This window comes from Ornithodoros turicata, chromosome 6 (assembly GCF_037126465.1).
Source record: "Ornithodoros turicata isolate Travis chromosome 6, ASM3712646v1, whole genome shotgun sequence".
NCBI lineage: Eukaryota > Metazoa > Arthropoda > Arachnida > Ixodida > Argasidae > Ornithodoros > Ornithodoros turicata.
Window position 1 is genome coordinate 7,532,810 of NC_088206.1, and position 22,647 is coordinate 7,555,456.

At 47.5% G+C, this 22,647-nt stretch overlaps 1 protein-coding gene across 3 annotated transcripts in view; it reads left to right on the forward strand.

Moving 5' to 3' along the window:
• Positions 1-21,959, forward strand: part of LOC135398980 (lysosomal alpha-mannosidase-like) — a 98,196-nt gene extending 76,237 nt beyond the window's left edge. For 2 of the 3 annotated variants that reach the window (XM_064630587.1, XM_064630586.1), the window contains exons 8-24: positions 1,612-1,668; positions 1,753-1,869; positions 5,661-5,864; positions 7,389-7,449; positions 8,876-8,915; positions 8,982-9,051; positions 9,141-9,266; positions 10,509-10,625; positions 10,697-10,960; positions 11,456-11,662; positions 12,405-12,523; positions 14,597-14,701; positions 16,155-16,227; positions 16,282-16,368; positions 17,639-17,863; positions 20,327-20,455; positions 21,718-21,959. In XM_064630587.1, the coding sequence (XP_064486657.1) occupies positions 1,612-1,668; positions 1,753-1,869; positions 5,661-5,864; positions 7,389-7,449; positions 8,876-8,915; positions 8,982-9,051; positions 9,141-9,266; positions 10,509-10,625; positions 10,697-10,960; positions 11,456-11,662; positions 12,405-12,523; positions 14,597-14,701; positions 16,155-16,227; positions 16,282-16,368; positions 17,639-17,863; positions 20,327-20,455; positions 21,718-21,945 (2,229 nt within the window). In that variant the 3' untranslated portion in view covers positions 21,946-21,959. The remainder of the gene's footprint in view (positions 1-1,611; positions 1,669-1,752; positions 1,870-5,660; positions 5,865-7,388; positions 7,450-8,875; positions 8,916-8,981; positions 9,052-9,140; positions 9,267-10,508; positions 10,626-10,696; positions 10,961-11,455; positions 11,663-12,404; positions 12,524-14,596; positions 14,702-16,154; positions 16,228-16,281; positions 16,369-17,638; positions 17,864-20,326; positions 20,456-21,717) is intronic. The other variant, XM_064630588.1, reaches the window with a different exon arrangement.
• Positions 21,960-22,647: the final 688 nt, after the last annotated feature.

Consider the following 22,647-nt stretch of genomic DNA (forward strand, 5'->3'; position numbering starts at 1 on the left):
GGAAAGGATGACTCCAATGCAGAACAACTGTTTAATCCAACACGAACGAGCAACTGTACACGAGCTCGAGCTCTGACGACTAACGAAGCTGTACGCAGGTGGGGTCAGGTGATCCTTATCCTCTTCGCAATTTCTTATAGAGGGTATTCAAGAAAAAAAAAAGAAAAAGAAAAAAAATTCAGATTAAGAGATCTGGTGAATGTGTGTGTGTCATTTTACCGAATGCCGCTAAAGGTTTTCATGTGTGCAATTTGTTTCCCAGAAAAAAACTCTAATAAACATGGGTCCGCTACTTCACCCTTAACTCGCCACTCCGGATATTATGAGAAGGAGAATGTATGATGCCACGTCACCGATGACGCGGTATAAGGAGAACTTGTTCTGGTTCACCGGTCAGTGGGGGTCAGCATCTTGTCCCTTTGCCGCCGTAAACCAGTTTTGCATGTTCTCCCGGAGAATTGTGGATAGAAGGAGCGGCCGAATCATTACTGAGCCAGGAGAAAGGCTTTTTTTCAGAACCCCGAATAGCCAAGTAGCAGACGACAGACGAGTAGCAGACAACATTTCTCTAGGCCAATCAACGCGCGTTCTCCTTATAGCGTCAGCGCGAGGTTCCACGCAGATCACAGGCTGGTACTGCTCTTCACCGCCGTTGCGCACGGTCGCTTTCTGCGGTGTACTTGAAATTCAATTTCTGCGATAATTATGACTCTGTGGTGTGAATCACTTCGCACAGTGCACCTTACTGGCCCACTTAACAGTTTTATAGGCAGAAAACAGGGTGTTAAAAATGACTTCTGTGCTACTTTAAGGGCTACCTGAAGCTGACCCAGCGCACCTTTGAGTGGATGAAACGGCAAAGGAAGGCCCCGTGGCAGAGCGTGCATCAAAGATCAAAGGGAGGCCACATTAAGCTCTAGGTGCCCCCTAGGGCGGAGGGAAAGGGACTGTTCCTAGAGCAATGTATTCGCTCATTCATGTCGGGGCATTCCTTCACATGGTTGTCTGCAGACATTTCAACTCTCACCAGGCGCTGATGCTCCCCCACTGACATCTTGACGTCATCACGCTGCGACGAGGCTGTGCACTAGTGGAGCAGTTCTGAATGATCCCCTCATGATGCTCTCAGGGCAGGTTAAACGTGAAGCGCCCCCCCCCCCTCCCTGCTGTCAGAAGCACTGTAAACAAAGAAAAGAAAACGCTTCTTTGCACTGCCGAGATCGTAAAATCAAATTCTCTTCATTCCCACTGCTTTAAGTCAACTCTGCTGTATCTACTCTGTCACATATAAACGAGAAAAGATCGTTTCATAGTACCTTTCACAGTTCTCGTTTATGAAAGAATTGTATGAAACACAAGAAATACGCGAAAACCGTCGAGTGAAAGCGTAGCGGAACGAAATACATTTGACCACTATGCACGTATGTGTGCACGTATATGTGTACGTACCTATGTGCACGTATGTGTGTTTCTTCTACGTAACCGGAACTAGAATTCTTGAATGTGTCATAATTATGTCTCATGCCGTGCATTTCTTCCCTCCCTTTCTATACCTACCCGCCTACTTGTGCACACACTGTAACAACCGACAGTAGCGTTTTCCTATTGCAGAAAAAAGACATTTTCTTCCATGAACCTTCCCGCATGGCTCTGTACTCCCTCAACTTGGTCAGTGTGCAAACAATAATTCTGTTTATCACCGTACAGGAAGCCTTGTGTTACCTTTTCAAGCACTTCGCCTTTCTCTGCCAGACTAGCGTGTATCCTGCAAAGCACCTTGGCATTCTATACGGAGGTGACCTGGCTTTCCGCAGCGCCGAAGAAAACTACGAATATATGGATGCTGTTATTCAAGGAGTTAACAAGCTGGTAAGCTAAACAGTTGTGTCTTTGGGTATCCTGCCATCTACCGATCTTCTGGGGCCCTCACTTGTTCCGGTGCCACTGTAACTTCTTCCTTCTTCCCGTCTGCCTTCGCAGCTCTCTCTATAAAATTTCTGTTAGAATTCAAGGTACGTAGGAATCACTACATAATTGTTGTCGACCATTTTAGATTGTTACAGGCGAGTTATAGCCTATCAAGAGATGACACAGCGTGGTTGGCATGTGGTCTATAACCTCGACAGACGTTTCGTCACTTGGGGCATCTCGTGTCGTGAGCGAGTAATCAAACAGTTAATCAGTTCGTTCTGTACCACGTGTTGTACCACGTGACGAAGAGGGTAGGCGAGGGCAGGCTGAGGGCTAGTTCAGCAAACTGTCCAGTGTGTGCATCTGTGGAAAACGCGGAACACATCGTTATGGACTGCACAAGATATGCAACGCAAAGAGCTATATTGAAGTCTGCCCTCTAGACCGCTTGGACAACAGAACCTTCGATATAGCCAAGGTGCTGGGTGTATATGGGAACCCATGAAGAGAGACGAGGCGTTATCAGCGCCTGTCAACTTCATAGTGAGCAGCAGGGTTGTTTAATGGGGTATCCCATTCGTTCTAATTCCATTCCGAGGAATGAAGATTTGCGATAATTCAATTCCTTTCAGTTCCTCGGAATGAAAAGGTATGGTCAGTTCCCACTCCTGGAATGGCTTGGCAACCCAATTCCATCCCGTTAATTCCCTCAATAAAAGGACCGGTAACCATACTGGCAAGTCCAGCAGTGCTAGAGGAGATTGACATTACCAAACACGGAAAAAGCACAAAGACAAGGTTATTTCACTCTCGACCGTGTGCAGGTGCGGTGCAAAGGGTGCGAGGGCAGAAACCAGCACGTTGAAACCAAAACTGCCACCGGGGCACCCAGACCATTCCATTCGCATTCCTAGGACTGTTTCCCCCAATCCATTCCATTCCAATTCCGTGTCGGGCGCTGCTAAATCTGGAATGATTCCGGAATCATTCCAACTCCGGAGTGGCAAGTCCGCATCCCTGGAGAGCCCAGCTACACCAGCTCTGGGTAGCTGCGCATCGTTCGGAATTGGCAAACCAGGGTTCACTCAGCGAGCGATATACACCTGGGAGGGTGACTGAGCACCCCTCAATGCCACAGTGTAAGCCAGTGAATTATAATGAGGAAAAAAAAAGCAATTAAAGAAACAAGTAAATGACGCTAGACGTGTTTGAAATTCAAAATTACAGATTAAGATGTATTCTATGGCTGCACGCAGAGAAAGATACTCATGGAACGATGCGACAGCACCAGAGGACACGTGTTTCGCCGTGTTTGCGGCTCGTCAGCACTGGGTATATAGCTGCGCATCGTTCGAAATTCGCAAACCAGGGTTCACTCAGCGAGCGATATACACCTGGGAGGGTGATTGAGCACTCCTCAATGCCACAGTGTAAGCCAGTGAATTATAATGAGGAAAAAAAAAAGCAATTAAAGAAACAAGTAAATGACGCTAGACGTGTTTGAAATTCAAAATTACAGATTAAGATGGCTTCTATGGCTGCACGCAGAGAAGCAGATACTCATGGAACGATGCGACAGCACCAGAGGACACGTGTTCCGCCGTGTTTGCTGCTCGTCAGCTCTGGGTAGCTGCGCATCGTTCGGAATTCGCAAACCAGGGTTCACTCAGCGAGCGATATACACCTGGGAGGGTGATTGAGCACTCCTCAATGCCACAGTGTTAGCCAGTGAATTATAATGAGGGAAAAAAAAGCAATTAAAGAAACAAGTAAATGACGCTAGACGTGTTTGAAATTCAAAATTACAGATTAAGATGGCTTCTATGGCTGCACGCAGAGAAGCAGATACTCATGGAACGATGCGACAGCACCAGAGGACACGTGTTCCGCCGTGTTTGCTGCTCGTCAGCTCTGGGTAGCTGCGCATCGTTCGGAATTCGCAAACCAGGGTTCACTCAGCGAGCGATATACACCTGGGAGGGTGATTGAGCACTCCTCAATGCCACAGTGTAAGCCAGTGAATTATAATGAGGAAAAAAAAAGCCATGAAAGAAACAAGTAAATGACGCTAGACGTGTTTGAAATTCAAAATTACAGATTAAGATGGCTTCTATGGCTGCACGCAGAGAAGCAGATACTCATGGAACGATGCGACAGCACCAGAGGACACGTGTGTCGCCGTATTTGCGGCTCGCCAGCTCTGGCTAGCTGCGCATCGTTCGGAATTCGCAAACCAGGGTTCACTCAGCGAGCGATATACACCTGGGAGGGTGATTGAGCACTCCTCAATGCCACAGTGTAAGCCAGTGAATTATAATGAGGAAAAAAAGCCATTAAAGAAACAAGTAAATGACGCTAGACGGGTTTGAAATTCAAAATTACAGATTAAGATGGCTTCTATGACTGCACGCAGAGAAACAGATACTCATGGAACGATGCGACAGCACCAGAGGACACGTGTTTCGCCGTGTTTGCGGCTCGTCAGCTCTGGGTAGCTGCGCATCGTTCGGAATTCGCAAACCAGGGTTCACTCAGCGAGCGATATACACCTGGGAGGGTGATTGAGCACTCCTCAATGCCACAGTGTAAGCCAGTGAATTATAATGAGGAAAAAAAAAGCAATTAAAGAAACAAGTAAATGACGCTAGACGTGTTTGAAATTCAAAATTACAGATTAAGATGGCTTCTATGGCTGCACGCAGAGAAGCAGATACTCATGGAACGATGCGACAGCACCAGAGGACACGTGTTCCGCCGTGTTTGCTGCTCGTCAGCTCTGGGTAGCTGCGCATCGTTCGGAATTCGCAAACCAGGGTTCACTCAGCGAGCGATATACACCTGGGAGGGTGATTGAGCACTCCTCAATGCCACAGTGTAAGCCAGTGAATTATAATGAGGAAAAAAAAAGCAATTAAAGAAACAAGTAAATGACGCTAGACGTGTTTGAAATTCAAAATTACAGATTAAGATGGCTTCTATGGCTGCACGCAGAGAAGCAGATACTCATGGAACGATGCGACAGCACCAGAGGACACGTGTTCCGCCGTGTTTGCTGCTCGTCAGCTCTGGGTAGCTGCGCATCGTTCGGAATGGGCAAACAAGGGTTCACTCAGCGAGCGATATACATCTGGGAGGGTGATTGAGCACTCCTCAATGCCACAGTGTAAGCCAGTGAATTATAATGAGGGAAAAAAAAGCAATTAAAGAAACAAGTAAATGACGCTAGACGTGTTTGAAATTCAAAATTACAGATTAAGATGGCTTCTATGGCTGCACGCAGAGAAGCAGATACTCATGGAACGATGCGACAGCACCAGAGGACACGTGTTCCGCCGTGTTTGCTGCTCGTCAGCTCTGGGTAGCTGCGCATCGTTCGGAATTCGCAAACCAGGGTTCACTCAGCGAGCGATATACACCTGGGAGGGTGACTGAGCACTCCTCAATGCCACAGTAACAGGAAGAAAGGATGGCTTACTCCTTCCCTGTCTCGGGTTCAATGAGGCCGTTCTACATGCACGGGGGGAAAAGGGAAAGGGTGAGAGGCTGCGCGAAAGGCTGACCTACTTGGTTGTGTCCTAATCGAAGAGCTGGATGGAAGGATGAATGCACGATAGAAGAACTGCCTTATGGTTCTCTGCATACCACACCGAATGCACGATACACCGCGTGTAGGTCTGTACTACAAATTGTTACTACCCCGCTGTGTATGCCAACATTTTGAAGGAGTAATTTTTTTTCCCTTCTTCAAGGGCACAAAAAACTACACGGTCCACGCGTCTTACTCGACTCCTAGCTGTTACCTGAACGCTCTTCACGCATCTAACCGAACGTGGAGCGTCTTCGATGAAGATTTCTTCCCTTACACGGACATGGCTAACCGGACGTGGGCGGGCTTCTTCACGTCTCGGCCTGTTCTAAAGTACTTGGCCCGCTACTCCAACGGATTTCTACAGGTATCGCCTATCACACGTTGCGAGACATCGTTAGTTATTTTATTTAACTATCTATTAATACTGCGGGCAAACTTGACCCAAGCAGGAGAGGCAATACAAGCACCCACTAGTGATTCCCACATATACAGAGTTGCAAAAAAAAAAAAAAAAAAAAAGAGAAGAGTGAATGCCCGGTGACCAAAAATTATAGGACGGTCTCGATTGTGTAACGCGAACTTCAGCGGTGACTGTTATGAGTGTTGTGAGTGGATGTGTTGCCACTTTTATTGCTGATACCAAAACAGCACAACATCTTGGCCCAATACTGGACCAATATTGGCAGTGCCGGCTCAATATTGGACCAAGATGTTGTGCTGCATATATATATGCACAACTACTTTAGAGTGAAGTGAACTGCCTGGTGATCTGTGAAGTGAGTGGTGATGTGTAAAGCTGGGATAAGCAGGAAAATATTACTAAAAGTGGGAGAGGAAACGGTGAAAAACTGTGACACTTTCCGAGACAACGGGTCCATCCCTGAGTACTATTGAGCCTTTATTGAGCAGGGGGTGATTCACAATACGAAATAATATAAATAAATAAATAAATAAATAGCGTATATATATATATATATATATATATATATATACGCTACAAAATTTAGGTTCGAACGACCAGGATGTTGAATATAGATAGGGGAGAAAAGACACCAGAGACTGAAGTAGGGAGTAGGGGAAGTTATTTATTAAGCTGGCATTTAAACTAAGGGTCTGGGGAAGTCTACGTTTCGGCGGAAGCTCCGCCTTCTTCGGGACTGAGACGAAAATCTATGTACAAGGTAACCTTGTACATAGATTTTCGTCTCAGTCCCGAAGAAGGCGGAGCTTCTGCCGAAACGTAGACTTCCCCAGACCCTTAGTTTAAATGCCAGCTTAATAAATAACTTCCCCTACTCCCTACTTCAGTCTCTGGTGTCTTTTCTCCCCTATATATATATATATATATATATATCTTTTAGTCCGTAAAAGTGCAGGGGTCGGGGACGTTTACAATCCCAAGGGCCACATCTCACCCCTCCCCTACCTCGTCGACTTTTCCCAAGGCCCACAGAAGATATTTGAACCCGTTTTAAAATAAGTCTAAATGGAACTACCGAAATTACCAACCGCTGCTAAAAAACAAGCTGAACGTTCCTTTGTAACTATTGTTGCTTAATAAGTGTGACCTTACAGAGCTTACATTTTCGATGTGTCTTTTGAGATGGTGATGTGACAAAGAAAAAAAAAGGGGGATGTAAGTTTCGATGAAGTCGAACTGGCTACCCCAGTACGCTTACACACAGAAAGTACAGACAGATGATGAGATGACGAGAAAACAAAGAGATGATGATCGGAGAAGAACAGAGATGATCCATCCACGAAGTTATGGCATGAGAATACGAAAAACACCTTCGTTAATTTTATTAAGTGTCGGAAAGGCAACACAGCCAGTGCGCCTTAGCCTGAGCAATTCGCAGTGACGGCTCGTCATCCTTTGCACTTACAGGCCTGCAAGCAACTATCAGCTGCTGCAGGGGGCAGGAGTAGTGCGCAAGTACGAGTACTCCGTAAGTATATAGAGATGCAAACGTTCCAAAACTTTCAGTTGTTGAAAAACAAAACAAAGAATGGTTCTCTCCGTTTTTCTTTCTCTCTCAGCTCATTCTTGTGCGACATACATTTATCGTTAGGGAACATTACAGAAGAAATCATAGTGCAGCATCAGCTGCGCGCACACATTTTATTTCTTTAGCACACAAACACGAAACGTAACAAGTGTAGGTCAACGTAAGCAGACACGAAAGAAGCCTCGCGGACTATCATCTTCGCGGGAAATTCCGGAGGCCCTGATGCTTTCTTCTTCGTTAGAGTTAGAGTCACTAAATGAGCTTCACTAGCATAGCTTATTTAGTGACTCTAGTTAGAGTTAGTCGCGTCCATTGCTGTCGACTTGGAAGCTATAGTGTCATTTTATTCCGCGTTGATCCCTCACCACAGTATGGGAAACCCCACGCGAAATGCTTGCGTAGTTTGACTGTTATGCGATGGAGTACATGACAAGAGCGGACGCCGGATGTTGAGCGTATACCGGAATTCCTTCTCTGAAAAAGCGAGAAAGCGTCACTCCCTAAGCACCAATGAGAGCGCGACCTTGAGAACAGGAATGTCACAGCCGTGCGTGCTTCTCATGGAGTCACGGGGCGTCCGGACGGCGCCTTCCTCCTCTGAGCGCCGCCCTCTCACTCTTCCGCTTAGGAAGTGACGTCACACCTCCATTGTCGGCCAAGCCATGGTGGTATCGGTTTCATAGATAGGTTTCTGGATGGGACCGTCCCATTAAGGAGAGGCTCTTTCTGTTGGTTCTAAGGTCCGCAACATTCTGGGCGTAGAATACACCTTCATAACTTTCAATCGAAGTACATTTATGTAATTTTATTTTACTAATCAGGGGAAATTAAATAATAATTTCAACTGAATTAATTCACTAATGTAATTAATTTAGCCCCACGCAAAATCGTAACGCCAAAACGTTACATAAAATTTCCTTCGTACTTAAACGACCCTCAACGCGGCACCACGCAAGTCAGTGGAGGGAAGAGGTCCTGCTCCACTTCAGGTTGGACCCTGAAGGAGCACCGGCGTCACAGTGTAGTACTCCAGGAAGCTGCGAAAAATTTCCTCCACTCTGAGGGGGCGTTTCGTGTCCATGTCGATTCTTGAAACACAAAACCAGTCCCGAGAATCAGCTCGAGTTGAGGATTGTTTGAGAATTCGGCCTTCTAAGTGTCTCGGCTCCACCTGAAACGAATAACACCATAATCGCCGTATGAGAATGCTCGTCGTAAGTTTTCCCCGAGACACTTTGAAGCAGTGAAGCAGGGTCGTCACTACCGTTCTTGGGCACAAATAAATCATCATCATCATCGTCGTCGTCGTTATCGTTATTGGTTTTGTTGTTATTGTTATTGTTGTTATTATTATTATATATTCCAGAGGAAGCGGTCGCCACAGCGCAGCACCATGATGCAATAACGTACGCAGCAATTTCGATTACTTTTTCGCTGTTTCGTTCTCGTCAGTACGAATGCTTCCATTGCAGGGGTACATCCACCGATCTAGTTGCTCTGGACTATATTGCAAGGCTGACGAAAGGGATCGACCAGTGCGAGGTGGCTGACACACGGGTTGACTTCATTCGCAGCCTCGTGTCCGCTTTGAGAACTTTAATAATGTCTCCCTTCTTTATCATACCCCACAGGTTGCAATGAAGGCTTCTCTCTCATTTCTACTTAGCTCTAGCAAGACGAACCCCAATCCGATACCCTTCACATTCTGCCATAATCTGAATATCAGCCAATGCCGGTTCACTGAGAAAAACAGAGAGGTACGATAACGCACTCAGGTAACGTATAATCTTTCTTCACCATGAGGGAAAACTCAGCAACTGAGAAACTATAGGTGCACTGCCATAACCATTCGACCCTTTTAGGATTAAGATTAAGACTACATGGACGAAGTTTAGAGACCGTTGTAGTTTAGGGACGCCGTCTTGGAATAAATCTCAAGGTTTGGGCCTATAATGGGGATTAATTGCGTACTGTAGAAGCTTCTTCTTCTTCGTCCAAGCAAAATATGGCCGTGAACCCTTAATACCCCTGTCACACGGCAAATTGAATGTCATTCATAACGAATGACATTTGCACTGAATGCCATTCGTTCCGTGTCGAACGGTGAAACTGAATGACATTCCCTTTTCCCTCGCGCGCGGACTGCGTACCCTTGCAGTAGAGAAGTAGCAATAACAACAACGATAAACACGAAGGACGAAAGGCCTAACACTGTTGTCAGGAGAACTACCCTCGTTCCTAGTGTCTTTGCTTGGAGGGGCGCGGCAGGGGGGTTGTGAGATGTAAGGTCAGGCTAGGCGCAGGTGATAACTGACATATATGACGTATGACGACTATGCATGGATCAGTGAGTACGTATATGTATGTAGGAATGTGCGTACGTGAGAATGTATGAGAGGAGCGAGGGAGTGCCGAAAGGCGGTTCGAGAGCACGGTGTAAGACACGAGCCCTTCTACAACAGATCTATGAGGGCATTATGGGATGCTCCGAGAGACAGCAGTGACGCTAACGAAAGTGGGACTCCCCATAAACGCAAAGGGGTGCAGATAAAGCTCTGGCGGAGTTGTCCAAAATGCGGGGCAAGGTTGATGGGGGGCAAGGTGTGCCAAAGTGAACAAGAACGGCTCTGAGGACTCTCTTTTTAAAGAGTGTGCGTGAACGGAATGTGTAATGTACAATGCAGTGTAATATACAATGTCATGTAATATAAGGGAGCCGGTCCTTCATATTTGGAGAAGGGCCCCTTGATAACGCGGTCCGCCCCTGGGTGGGCCGTGTCTTTGAACGCGCGGCCGATAACAAGGTCGTCGGGGCAGCATCGCTTGCGGTGTTGTTTCCGGGAAGATTTTTTCTATTGATGTAATATAATATACAGTATAATAGCTATACAGCTCTTGCAATGGAGCAGGTAGCACCCATGGTGGGTTGCTGAAAGCTCCAAGGTTCACCTTATTTTACAAATTTATTAACTAACTACCGTATTTGTTTTACCACATAGTTCATTGTTCTGGTTTATAATCCAATGAGCCGGGCTGAGAACGTCACTCTTCGGTTCCCGATTTCCAGTAAAAATGTCTCCATCACGGACGTCGACGGAGGAAACGTCGAAGCACAGGTTGGGTTCAGCATGTCAGCAATTCCTTCGAGTGGTATGAGTGCACATGACGCTCGTTCCTTTGGACACAGGTAGTGGAGGTGCTGCAACATTCCACCCCCATTCCGGATCGAACAACGAACGTGAAGTGGGAACTGGCAACTGTAGTGCCCGTCCCAGCTTTAGGCTTCTCGACGTTCCACGTAACAGTTAACTCCCCGCAGCGTAACAGTCGATATATCCTACGTAGTCGGAAAGCCCGGTTATCACGTGCATTCCGTCGAATCGTGGCAGCCTCAGCTTCTGTAAGACAGCCTCTGCACCTCAAGAAACAGGAAGAATACATCGAAAACAGTGTATGTAGTAAAATCTCCGTTGTTAACAAAATGTTATGCCTTTCTATACATAAGTGCTTACGTCCTTGTTTAGTACTAGAGTATCTGCAAGCAGAATGCCTTGATGCTTGCTCCTTACCTCCACAAGGTGGAGGTAAGGAAGCTTTCGGAAGCGAACGCCGCCATTTTGACGTTATCGCTTGCCATGCCTGGACTCTGTGTCCCGCTCTCAGCACGAGAGCCTTTGCACCTCCTCCGCTATTTATTTGATTGGTTCCTGAGGGAAGTGGATAGCTAAGTATAAGTGCATGCCTTGTCACCGAAGCGACAGGCGCCGGCGCTTTGGAGACATAATGACGAGTATCATAGCAGACGACTCAGTGTCTTCGCCTGACGCAGGGGGAGCTAGTACTCAGGCACCGTAGCAGTAGGCCTTATGGAGTGGCGATGAATACTGGAGTACCGTCGTTCAGGAAGCCTTGCTTAGCATATTTCATTTCTCTTTTCTTTTCATAGCGATACCGGCTGGTCGTGAATACCAGCACTGGCACGATATCGAAGATTCATCTGGTGAAGGTCCAGAAAGTGTTGCTCTTTCGCCAGACTTTCCGAATATACAAAGCACAGGATGAGGCAGGTGTTCAGTCTCCAGGCCACTATGTCTTCTCCGCCGCACACCCTTCGGACAACCTATCCGGCGACGTCAAGTATAAGATAGTGAAGGTAAGACGCCGAAGGAAAGTAGTTGCGGCCCCCTGCACTGCTGCGAAGGGACTATAGGAAGTAACGCGTGAGACGTTGTCGTGCATTGCAGTCAAACTGAGTTGTAGCAATGCGACCTGGATGCAGACTAACGCAGGAGGAACCGTGCGTCCTAGGCCGACTTCAAAGGAAGCTGTGCCTTAAACGTCTTAAGGCAGTCTGAGGAAAAACTCGGGAAAGACTCCCAGACAGCACAGCCGGCGCCCGAACTTGAACCCTCCACCTGTCACCTCCCAGTCGTGGAAGGTCATCCGCTTCAGCCAATCGCCGCAATCGATTCTGGCTACCCATGTGGCCGATGTCGGCTCGGCTCCGAAAGCACGGGCGTGAAAGCACGGTCGTAGGAATCCGCTGGTAAGGCGGACAATAATTAATGACTACGTCGCGTCGACAAAAATCGATCGCCTTCGATTGGGAGCACGTTTGCATCGCACCGTTCGTGACAAGGTCGTTACAAGCCTATAGTCCACAATGCTGGGTGACGCGCCCAGAATTAGAGGAGAATGAATGTATAGATTTCTCGCAAGATAACCTGTAGATTTTCGCGGTACCGTGTGTCGTGTGGCATGACGATCAAGTGGGATGCCTTTACTTTAGGCTTACAAAAAAGGGAAAGGAAACAGTGTTCTCGGATATCCTACCCATACGATGCCCTATTACGCCATCGACGCGTTCTTTTATGATGACACCGCGTGATGTATAGGGTCCACTAGTGGAAGAGATCCACCAAGTCCACAACGGCAGCGTCTCACAAGTGATACGGCTGTACAAGGACGCCGACACCATCGAGTTCCAGTGGACGGTAGGGCCCATCCCCATTGAGTAAGTCCTGTACATCTCAGTGTTAATGACAACATGCGAGAAAAAAAGAAAGAAAGAAAAGTGCAAGATATCATTTGGTCTTTCGGATCAAACTGCTTCAACGCAGAATGCGTTTTTTAGTGTGTGGTTCTAGTGTGCCATCGTGCACCATGCTGTTACCGCACAACGCGTTATTGTGTCACATGTTACACACGTCACTACGTTCACGCAAAAAATATTTATTGTCATTACTCCGGACATACCGTCAAGCTGGTGTGTTTCGCCATGCATCACTGCGTCCGCACATCTTGTGCTCTCTTACGACTTGTGAAAGTATACGTGATTTACGACTCGCACAGGTTGTCGTTCACTGCATCGGTCCTCCAAGCGCGCAAACACACCTCAGGCCTACCCGAGTACCACATCCGCATCACCCCTGACTGTATAGAGTTGCCGTCGTAGACGAGTGGACCATGGAGCCAGTGGCGTATCTAGAGCTACCTGCGCCCCTGGCAACATGGTTAACATGATGTCCTTGGGGACGCGTTTTCGTGTGGTCCGCACTAGGTTTCACACTACAACCTCTGTAATGGCGGGTGCTTTAGATCATTTATCAATGTGCCAGGTTGAGTGCCCGACCTGGCACATTCACACCCGACCAAATAATGGCGCCCCTGTTCACCTGACGCCCATGGCACCTGTCCACACCTGCCACACCCTAGATACGCCACTGCACGGAGCGCTACCATACCATAGCTCTGAGATCAAACGTTTGATTTGTCAACCAGAACAGTCACGGCAAAAAATAAATAGATAAATCAACGACTTCCAGTTGTCGTATTTGATATGCCTTGCTCCTCGTTCCCGCTGTCGCGTTTGATCCTTCCCCATCTGAGCACATCTCCGCGAAGGAATTGCTTACTTATAGTCAGTGACAACTTAAGAGGGCTTACCAGCTCTCCGACCCAATGTATTTGATATGGAACATATTTTATGCTTTTTCTCCGTGACCACCACGCAGATTTTAACGCGAGTGGTTTCACTGTAAAGAGGAAGACGAGATGAATCAGATAACCTTAATACATTTCTGATACATGTCGTATGTATTTTATAGCGACGTCACGAATGTGAAAAAATGCACAGTTTTTCTCTTCCGTCATAGAACAGGATTTATTAAACTTCTATAGCCATTTCAAAAAAAAAAGAAAAAAAAACTTCCCATTTACTTATCTCGAAAAAAAAATTTTCAGGAATCGATAGACACCAAATTTGTATGTCTAGCACTTTTCGTTTTTATACAAAAGCATGAATTGTGAGTACGCATAAACAGCGACTGAAAGCTCAGTGAAACACGCCATTCTGTGTTGCCATCTGGTGACGCGAAAGGAAAACCGCACGGACCGTATCCTTCCGCCGAGCAAGCGGTGCGCATGCGCACCGTACTGCTGGCTCCTCTCTCCTGTTTACTTTCATGGACCGCTGACTTAGGGCATGGCCTAGGAGACCAGAACAAAAGTTTACTTAGCTGCTCGTAAAGGGATTATCGTCTGAGCCAGCATTGTCGCGGCCCGTGTAATGTAAAGAAAAAGCACACCGAGACCGACAACCCTATTCTTTTTTCGGTGCGCGTGTAGAGAAGTGAGATCAGTTTAGCTTCACATGAAACGTCAATTTGCCCGATTTTGCGGTTTCGGGTTTGTGCTTACTCAGTTAACTGTCTCATAAGGCTAACGAGCATCTCTCGTATTTACGGTTAGTGGAAGGCCGACTTTACAAACATTTCAGTAACGTCCAACAGGACTGCCCTGTAATGTTCGTAATTGGGACCGCGCACTCATCCGTGGCACGCTCCTGCGATTGACTACCAGCCTTTGCACGACGCCCCCGCTCCGTGATGTAGTGCCGGCTCTCCCCCCCCCCCCCCCCCCCCCCCAGTTCCCACTTGGCACTACCGTCCGCACTACATTCGCGCGCGCGCGGAGCGATTCTTGTGTGGGGGCGGGATCAAGTGTATGCCTTATGTCGTCGCTGACTGTAGTAGTGCTGACGCGATCGGGCAAGATGTCGTCAATGCATGTGCTTTTCTACCTCTAGTTGGAGCTTCACTGGAGCAGATGTTATTACGAGGTACGAGACAGACCTCAGAAGTGCCAATACATTTTACACGGACGGCAATGGGAGGCAAAATATGAAGAGGACGTAAGGACGTTTTTTTAGATCTCTCTCTCTCTCTCTCTCTCTCTCTCTCACACACACACACACACACACACACACACACACACACACACGCACGCACGCACGCACGCACCTATGGCGAACCTATCGCGCGATACAGTGAGCCAAAACGAAGTTTCAGTATTCAAAAACGAATCATCACCATAATTTTCTATTTATCGTGTATCAAGGCGCCACTATAGTTTAGTTGTACAGTGTTGGACAAAAGTTTACGGAACACGCTCCGGTGCATTCCTTCCTCAGTGTGACACGCTAGCAGCGAATGGGACCGTACGGACTTGCAGACAGGTGGCTGGGTTGGCTAGGCACATGTCCGTAAGTCTGTATACGGTTCCATTCGCTGCTAGCGTGTCACCCCGAGGAAGAAATACACCGCAGCGTGCTCCGTAAACTTTCGTATCGGCGCGCTCTGCAGTAGTTTTCCCAGCACCTTCAACACCCCGTGAAGATCCTACAGCACAAGAACAATTCGAATACACTTCATATAAAAAGAAAAGTATGTGGTATCCTGTGACAGTGGTGGGCACCCTTTCCCACCATTCGAACACCACCTGTAAGATGCAGATCCCGGGCTCTCTTCCCCTTGGGTTGTCTGATGAGCGGCTGAATGATGTAACTCTTATATATGACCTAATGTAATATAACTCCCTGGAAGCAAATTGATAAACGTCATATGAAACGAAACTAGCAATCATATATGAAATGTCGTTATTTGCTCCTATTAGTATCCTTAAAGGAGTACAGAGGGCCATCCAAAAAAATTTCAGATTAAGACATCTGATGAATGTGTGTGTGTCATTATACCGAATAGCGCGAAAGGTTTTGATGTGTGCAATTTGTTTCCCAGAAAAAAACTCGCATAAACATGGCTCCGCGCCTTCACCCTTAACTCGCCACTCCAGCTATAACGAGGATGAGGAGGTATGATGCCACGTCACCGATGACGGCATAAGGAGACTCGTTCCGGTTAGCCGGTCAGTGGGGGTCAGCGCCTTGTCCCTTTGCCGCCGTAAACCTGTTTTGCCAGTTTTCCCGGAAAATTGGGGAGAGAAGGAGCGGCCGAAGCATTACCGAGCAAGGAGAAAGGCTTTGTCAGAACCCCGAACAGCCGAGTAGCAGACGACAGCGGAGTAGCAGACAACATTTCTCTAGGCCAATCAGCGACCGTTCTCCTTATAGCGTCAGCGCGAGGTTCCAGGCAGATCACAGGCTGGTACTGCTCTTCACCACCGTTGCGCACGGTCGCTTTTTGCGGCGTATTTCAGATTCAATTTCTGCGATAATTATGACTCCGTGGTGTAAATTACTTCGCATGGTGCATCTTACTGGTCTACTTAACAGTTTTATAGGAAGAAAACTGGGTGTTAAAAATGACTTATGTGCTACTTTAATTGATATTGCGCGTACTTTTTTTCAGACGAAGAGTATCCCGAATCGCGCTACAAGTACCTTCAAATTATTATCCGGTCGTGTCGTGGATTTACATACAGGCAAGCTTTAGGACGTAACGTAGGAGTGTTGGCGAATAAAGGTGCTCCTCGCAGGACAAAAAACACGGACTCCAGCTGTCGGTCATCCCGGACAGACCGCAAGGTGGAAGTAGTAATCGTGACGGAGCGCTAGAACTTATGGTGAGCGCACTTATTTCTATCAGAGAATCCTCCCGTACACTGAGTTCGCTTATAGTGACATCCTGCTGTCCGCTTATAGATATCATTCATTAGTTGTCCTGACCTCAGCACGGAAAACCGATTTGGACGCATTTATTCGGAAAGCTAAACCAAGACCGACTGCAAAAGGAAGGAACACACGGCGGCTTCGTACTATAGAACGATCAGAATCACCCAAAACGAAAAAGAGAAACAACAAAAAATGTAAACGAAGAGCGCGCAGGAGAGCGTACCAGAGCCATGTAGTGTATACTTGATAGCAGGGCCACAAGTAAGAAAAGAAGTTGATGTTGATGTTGATGGAGAAAAGAAGTTAACCAAAGGCAGCGCACCCCCCGTCTGGCATTTCAAGATGCCACAACTATGCCTGGTCACAAGGGATCAAGAGAACAGTTTTGGTTATCGGTCTCTCGAATGTCTTGACCGCACCGTTTCCGTAAACTCGAAGCTCAGCCTCGAGTAGTCCTCAGCCTCGAGTAGCGTCCTTCTGAGCTGGCAAAGGTAGTCGTAACACGGGCCCATTGGCCACCCATTCCGCTGAACGCATTCATCCTTCAGAAGAACGATGTCCCCTTCACGGACGTTCCTATGGCATGTTTGCCAACTACGGCGATGCCGAAGTGTTGGGCGGTACTCATCTTTCCATCTTGCCCAAATGGCGTTTGCCATTGCCTCCTGTAGATGTTTCCGGCTCCAAATTCGCAGGGCGGTTGATGACTGCTTCCGACCTTCTGGGGATGTCATGTGGGGTGTTAGAATGGTAGGGTTCTCAGGATCCGTGGGTACCGGCGTTAGTGAAAGAAATACAGGACACGGGGCAAGTCAATACTTCCGAGGGACCGATAATCAAAACTGTTCTGTTGGCCCCTTGTGACTAGGAACTGAGAATTTAACGCTTTCATTTTACGTTTTGGGTGATCGATGCTTGTGCTAGAATTCGATGCCGACGTGTCCTCCTCCGTTTGTAAGCACAATCTTTTTACCTTACAATTGTAGATTGTTTAATTTTCTGATTAACTACGTCGAAATCAGGTTTTCCGTGTGTTGAGATCACAACAGTAAAAGACCTGCCTACTGAATAAAGAAAGATGTATGTAATGACACTTGTAATGCGACATCACATCGAGTGCGATAGTACGCAGGAAAAATATTTATTTTAATTAAGGGAGGCCACCAAAAGAATGTACCAGATGATGTGCCGTCCGTATTGCGATCTCACTCGTCCCTTCAGGTGCACCGAAGACATGCATCGATTGATCACCTGGGGAATCCCGAATATTTGACTGAAGCCGACGACAAAAATCAAGGCGTCATCGTGACGGGAAGACACCGAGTGTTCTTTGGGACATTGGAAGAGTCCGTCTACGTGGTTCGGCTGGAGTCTCTACGCAGCGTCTACATGCCCGTACCCGTATTTGTCGCACCGTCGAAGCTACTGAGACATCAGCGTGTTAAGGTAATGCCTCACCTGTGTGGTCTTCTTGCTGTTGTACGTGGTGCCTGCACCACGTTAGTTGCTTTAATTTCATCATATTACCTGCCATCATCATCATCATCATCATCACCGGTTCAGTTGTCTTGGTTGTCTTGTAAACGAGACCGCTGTATAGTTGAAATACAAGTACGTGCTCTGTGACAACTGTAACAGGCACGCGCGCAGAGTTTGAAAACGGCCATGTTTCGCTGCTTGTTACCCACCTTGTGAGTGCTGCTTCATATGGAAATCAGCGCACATATATCACGTGCACAACAACAACAACAACAACTTTATTGTGAGATGATGAATGGGGAGTTTCATCGCCAGGGGGCGATACTCTACAGGTATATGCTGGTGTATGATGCTACAGGTATACTATGCTCTACAGGTACAGGCATCACGTGTATACGCTGTGTGTCTCCAGTTATGCTGCGTTTGTGCGCGCAATTCGGTTGTGTAACTATTTCCTTTGTATTCCCTTCGACTACATAAGTATTCGCTTCTTGTTTGACAATTACTATTCGCACAGTCCTAATAGACGATTTTAAAAAGATGCGCTCGCCACCAAGCGCGCGGCGCAAAGCAGCATGGGGGTTTTGAGGGTGGCGTCCGTTATGGTTTACCGCGGCTGACGTTGAGGCAAAACGCTGGGCCAAATACTGGGAATATCCCTGACTTGATAAACTTCCTCGAAACAACAAAAAGTCAATTTGGACGAGTTACTAGGCGCCCTTGTGAGCGTCTTACTTACTCAGGAAAAGTTCTCCGAATGGTCGCCTCAAAGCCGCGTCAGACGATGATATACCGGGCCTGCCCCATGACTGCGGTGCTCCAGTGCACGAGACGTCCTGTAGGCTGTTCACCATAACCACAACAGCTGCAATGTGTTTGCAGCGTTCAACAATACCGCCTTTACATGTGCAGTGCGCTCTAGTAATCACACGTGGGCTCCGTGAATGAAGTGAATATAAGAGAATATCATCAGTGTGGATGCCCTAGAGCACTGGTTACCCCACCTGAAGTGTTTTATTGTAAGTGCGCGAGCTTGTCTGCGCCAGACACTGGGCAGTCATCTTTGAAGTGCCGTCTTCGAAAACGTCGTCTGGGATACACCTGACATGTTTGGCGTTGCAGAGTCGATGGCCTTTCTTCAAGTTACTTCCGCGAAAGTGGTCGCGAGGGTTGATGGGTCCAAAACCAGCGGGCTGAACTCGCAAAATCATCACTACGCGCCGGCCAGAAGCCAACTGCACGACCCACAGCAGTGGCACACAACGCATTTCTCCATAGGAGAAAGCGTACTGGGCGAAGGCAATGCTCCCTGGGCGTTTGTAAACAATGCGGTACTTGTTTACGCGCGATGCTTTGGGTGTCCTTTGATCACGGTAATTATTTTTATCCGATAATCTCGCAGTAAAACGCGCAGTTTTGCACATACGGCCTCGTCCTCGTACTGTTGACGACTTCCAAAGATGTGATGACGACCGCGCGTTAAGACTCAGTGAGCCGATGCGATCTACTTAAGCTGAGGACAAATGGGCTACCATGTTGCCGAAGAAGCACAGCATAGTTTACGCTGGCAAAATACGTTCATCTCTTGGTTGATGACGACGGGGATGTGTCGGCAAGCGGCAAAACGAGATGTAAACAAAGTCCCATGACCTCAAAATAAATTACGTTTTCTATGACGTGCGACCAGCACAAGGTGGCAGTTTTGCCAAAGGCACTCGCTTGAGGGTAGTTACAACAATGGCGGGTTTGTGTCACTCCTGTGGGACGCACGCCGCCTGCTCGGTACCAGACGGTTACGCTCAAGATTGCCACAGGTGGCGCTTTCGCTCAGGCGAGCAAAGCGCCCTCTCGCTAATGCGCGCTGCCTATACGCTGTCAAACCATGACAATGGTAACGACAGTAATAGACAGAATGGCGTAGGTGCAGGCTAGCTTGTGGACAAACTCCACGATAGGTAAGTCTGAGCGATGGGCGAAGACTCAAAAACAAAACACAACGACATGGTAACGACGTACGACGTGGGTAACGATAGTGATGACGATGGTAATCGCGCGTGCCGTATTCTGTAGCCTCCTTGTCACTGACATCTGCTGCACAGGTCCATCGCTTAGACGCCAGTGCCTCCCGGCAGTTGATTGCGTTCCTCGTACAGCTCATTGTCCCAGTCCAGGAAAGCATGCACTTGGCATGCTTATAGATCAGTTGCGACGTTGTATTGTCGAGCGCTCTGCCAGCTGACTGCTTGATCTGATGACGTTGTCCTATCGAGGTCTACTTAGCTCGGGCCATAAGGAGTGACTACACAGAGATGTACCGCATCTTGTTATTATTCTTTGAAACTCTAGTGAGCTACCGCATCATAGTGCTGTGGACTAGGCTGCGGTACATAAATTACTTACCGCTCTATTTATGTGTGTGTGTGTGTGCAGCGTTCCATTCTCCGAGGGAGTTTCCCAAATGCACTACATGTGCTAACACTGGAACCCATTAAGAGCAAGGTCCTTCTTCGACTGGAGCACCTAGGGGCTGTGGAAGGCACAGTCAGCTTATCCATAAACGTATGTCTGGCAACACAATCACTTTGAGTGCCTCAAACGCTTTCAAATAGTTTCTTGCAGACGCTAAACAGGGCTCAACAAAATACCCCTGTCACACGGCGCTTTCAATGCGGATTGAATCCGATCCGCATCGAGTTTCTCAAGAGCGTTGGGTGCGCGATGCTACTGCACGGTCCGAGTCGATGCGTCTTGAAAGGTTGGCTTGAATACAGGCGGCGCTGTAGCAACCCCGAGGCAGTATGTGGGGATTAACAAATATGTTCCTAAAAAGTCGAGAATAACCGCATCCGCTTTCGATTGTGCTGTTTACTAAGCCTTTACGGGTGGCGGGCTGCCGAGAGCGGTCGAGATTAAATAAATTAGCAAACGCAGTCGCCGTCTGTCATACGTAGACTAAAACCGTAGCCATGAAAGTCCGTGGGCTTGTAGAGGAACATTTGCAAATTAATATAATGTTTTTGTTTACTACTACAAATTCGCTGAATTCGAGGATGCTAATGGCAGCCTTCAAGCCGTCTTGAGAATCTCAATTCCGTTTAACAAACTGGATCGGGTTAAAAAGGGAGACTTCGCAAGGATTCGAAAAAAAAGAAGAAAATATTAGGTAAGCATCACACCGAACACGACCCACTCCCTCGATCCCGAATACAACAGTCGCATTCATTTTCCGCGAGTAATTAATTCGTAAATGATGACAATAGCAAACCGAAACCTACATGCGAAGAGCAGAAAACAGAGCACCATACTGCGGTTCGTCTGGAGGAGGATTCCGTGACGTCGCCCAGCATTGTCGTTTGCTTCCAGGCCTGCAGTCTCTCTCTATGGTACTTTCTCCCTTGCCGGATGTTGTCAGCCGTGTGTTGCTTTCAGCGCCCTCTCGCTTCACAGCGGCGAAGCGCTCGCTTCGTAATAATTCGTTTGAATAAAATCTGCCCAGTTTCGGATTGAGACATTTCGTACACATGTTCCTGACATCCCAAAGATTACGTACATACCACAACCTTTGTGGTGATTTTGTTTCTGAGTTCCACTTTAAGCAGGGTTAAGCAGTGTTCGATTCTGTTCGAACGTGTCCGTGTAGCAGCGCCGAATCCGCATTGAGCTGGATAAGCATTGGCTCAATGCGGATCAAAAATGTCCAGTGTCCGTGTGACAGGGGTGTAAAGTCTGTAATGCCTAATTCAAGTCCCATAGTCACACAGAAATCGGTGATCTGCGCTCGCTGCTAACCATGTTCTGAAGGCAACCTTTCGAATACGCAGACACTGCTAAAAGACTTCGAGTTGGTAGACATCCAACCTACTCTTCTGGCGGCCAACCAGTACCTGAAGAACGCCACCAGAAGACTTAAGTGGAAGGTCGCCGGACAGCGAGGCGAAAACCACGCTACGGAGTCCCGTTTCCTACTAGGAAGAAGTTCCGATTACAAAGTCACTCTTGCGCCTGGAGAGATTCAAACTTTTGTAGCGAACTTGCAGAGCAGGCACTAAAAGCTTTCTGAATTTTTGTCTGTTTTTCTGCAGCGGGCAAAAGAGTAGATGAAACGTTGTCCTTAGACGGGGTCTCTGCGCATGATCATGGTGTCTTTCGCTATTTCTTTTTCTTTTTTCATTTCTGAGTGAATGGCCAGGTTTGAGAGAAAAAGTGAGGAAAACTTTATGATAAGGAAAAGTAGCTAACGACCCTTTTGTTACCAAATGAGAGAGAGAGAGAGAGAAAGAAAGCCCAGAGACGGAATTGGATGCTGTTTTAAAGTTTGATTTTCGCGGCTTTCTGCTTTTTGTCTTGCTACGATCGAAAATATCAGCGCATGCATGACAAGTTGAGCAAGCAGTGGCTTTTTTTTTTCCTTCGTTCACTTCCTTTTTCGTTTCATGTTGTGGAAGATGTGATTTCCTCGAGATGTCATGGCCAATCGTGGCTCGCGTCCATTGTTTGAGAGGAGCAAGAAGGAATGTTCCCACGTAGACGTTCCTTTACGTTACGGGAACTGGAGACCATGGGCGGCGTGAAGGAGGGCCTCTAGTAGGCAGGGAGGGCGCTCCTTTTTACTAAACGGTGTCGCTCCTTTTCGGAGCGTGACGCTCTTGATTAGCTATCGCTCTCCAGCTTGTAGCTCGCGGTACGTAAGTGCTGCTCTTGCTCGGTGCTGTATGGAGGAAACGGATGCCAGGAAACCAATGAGCCGCCTT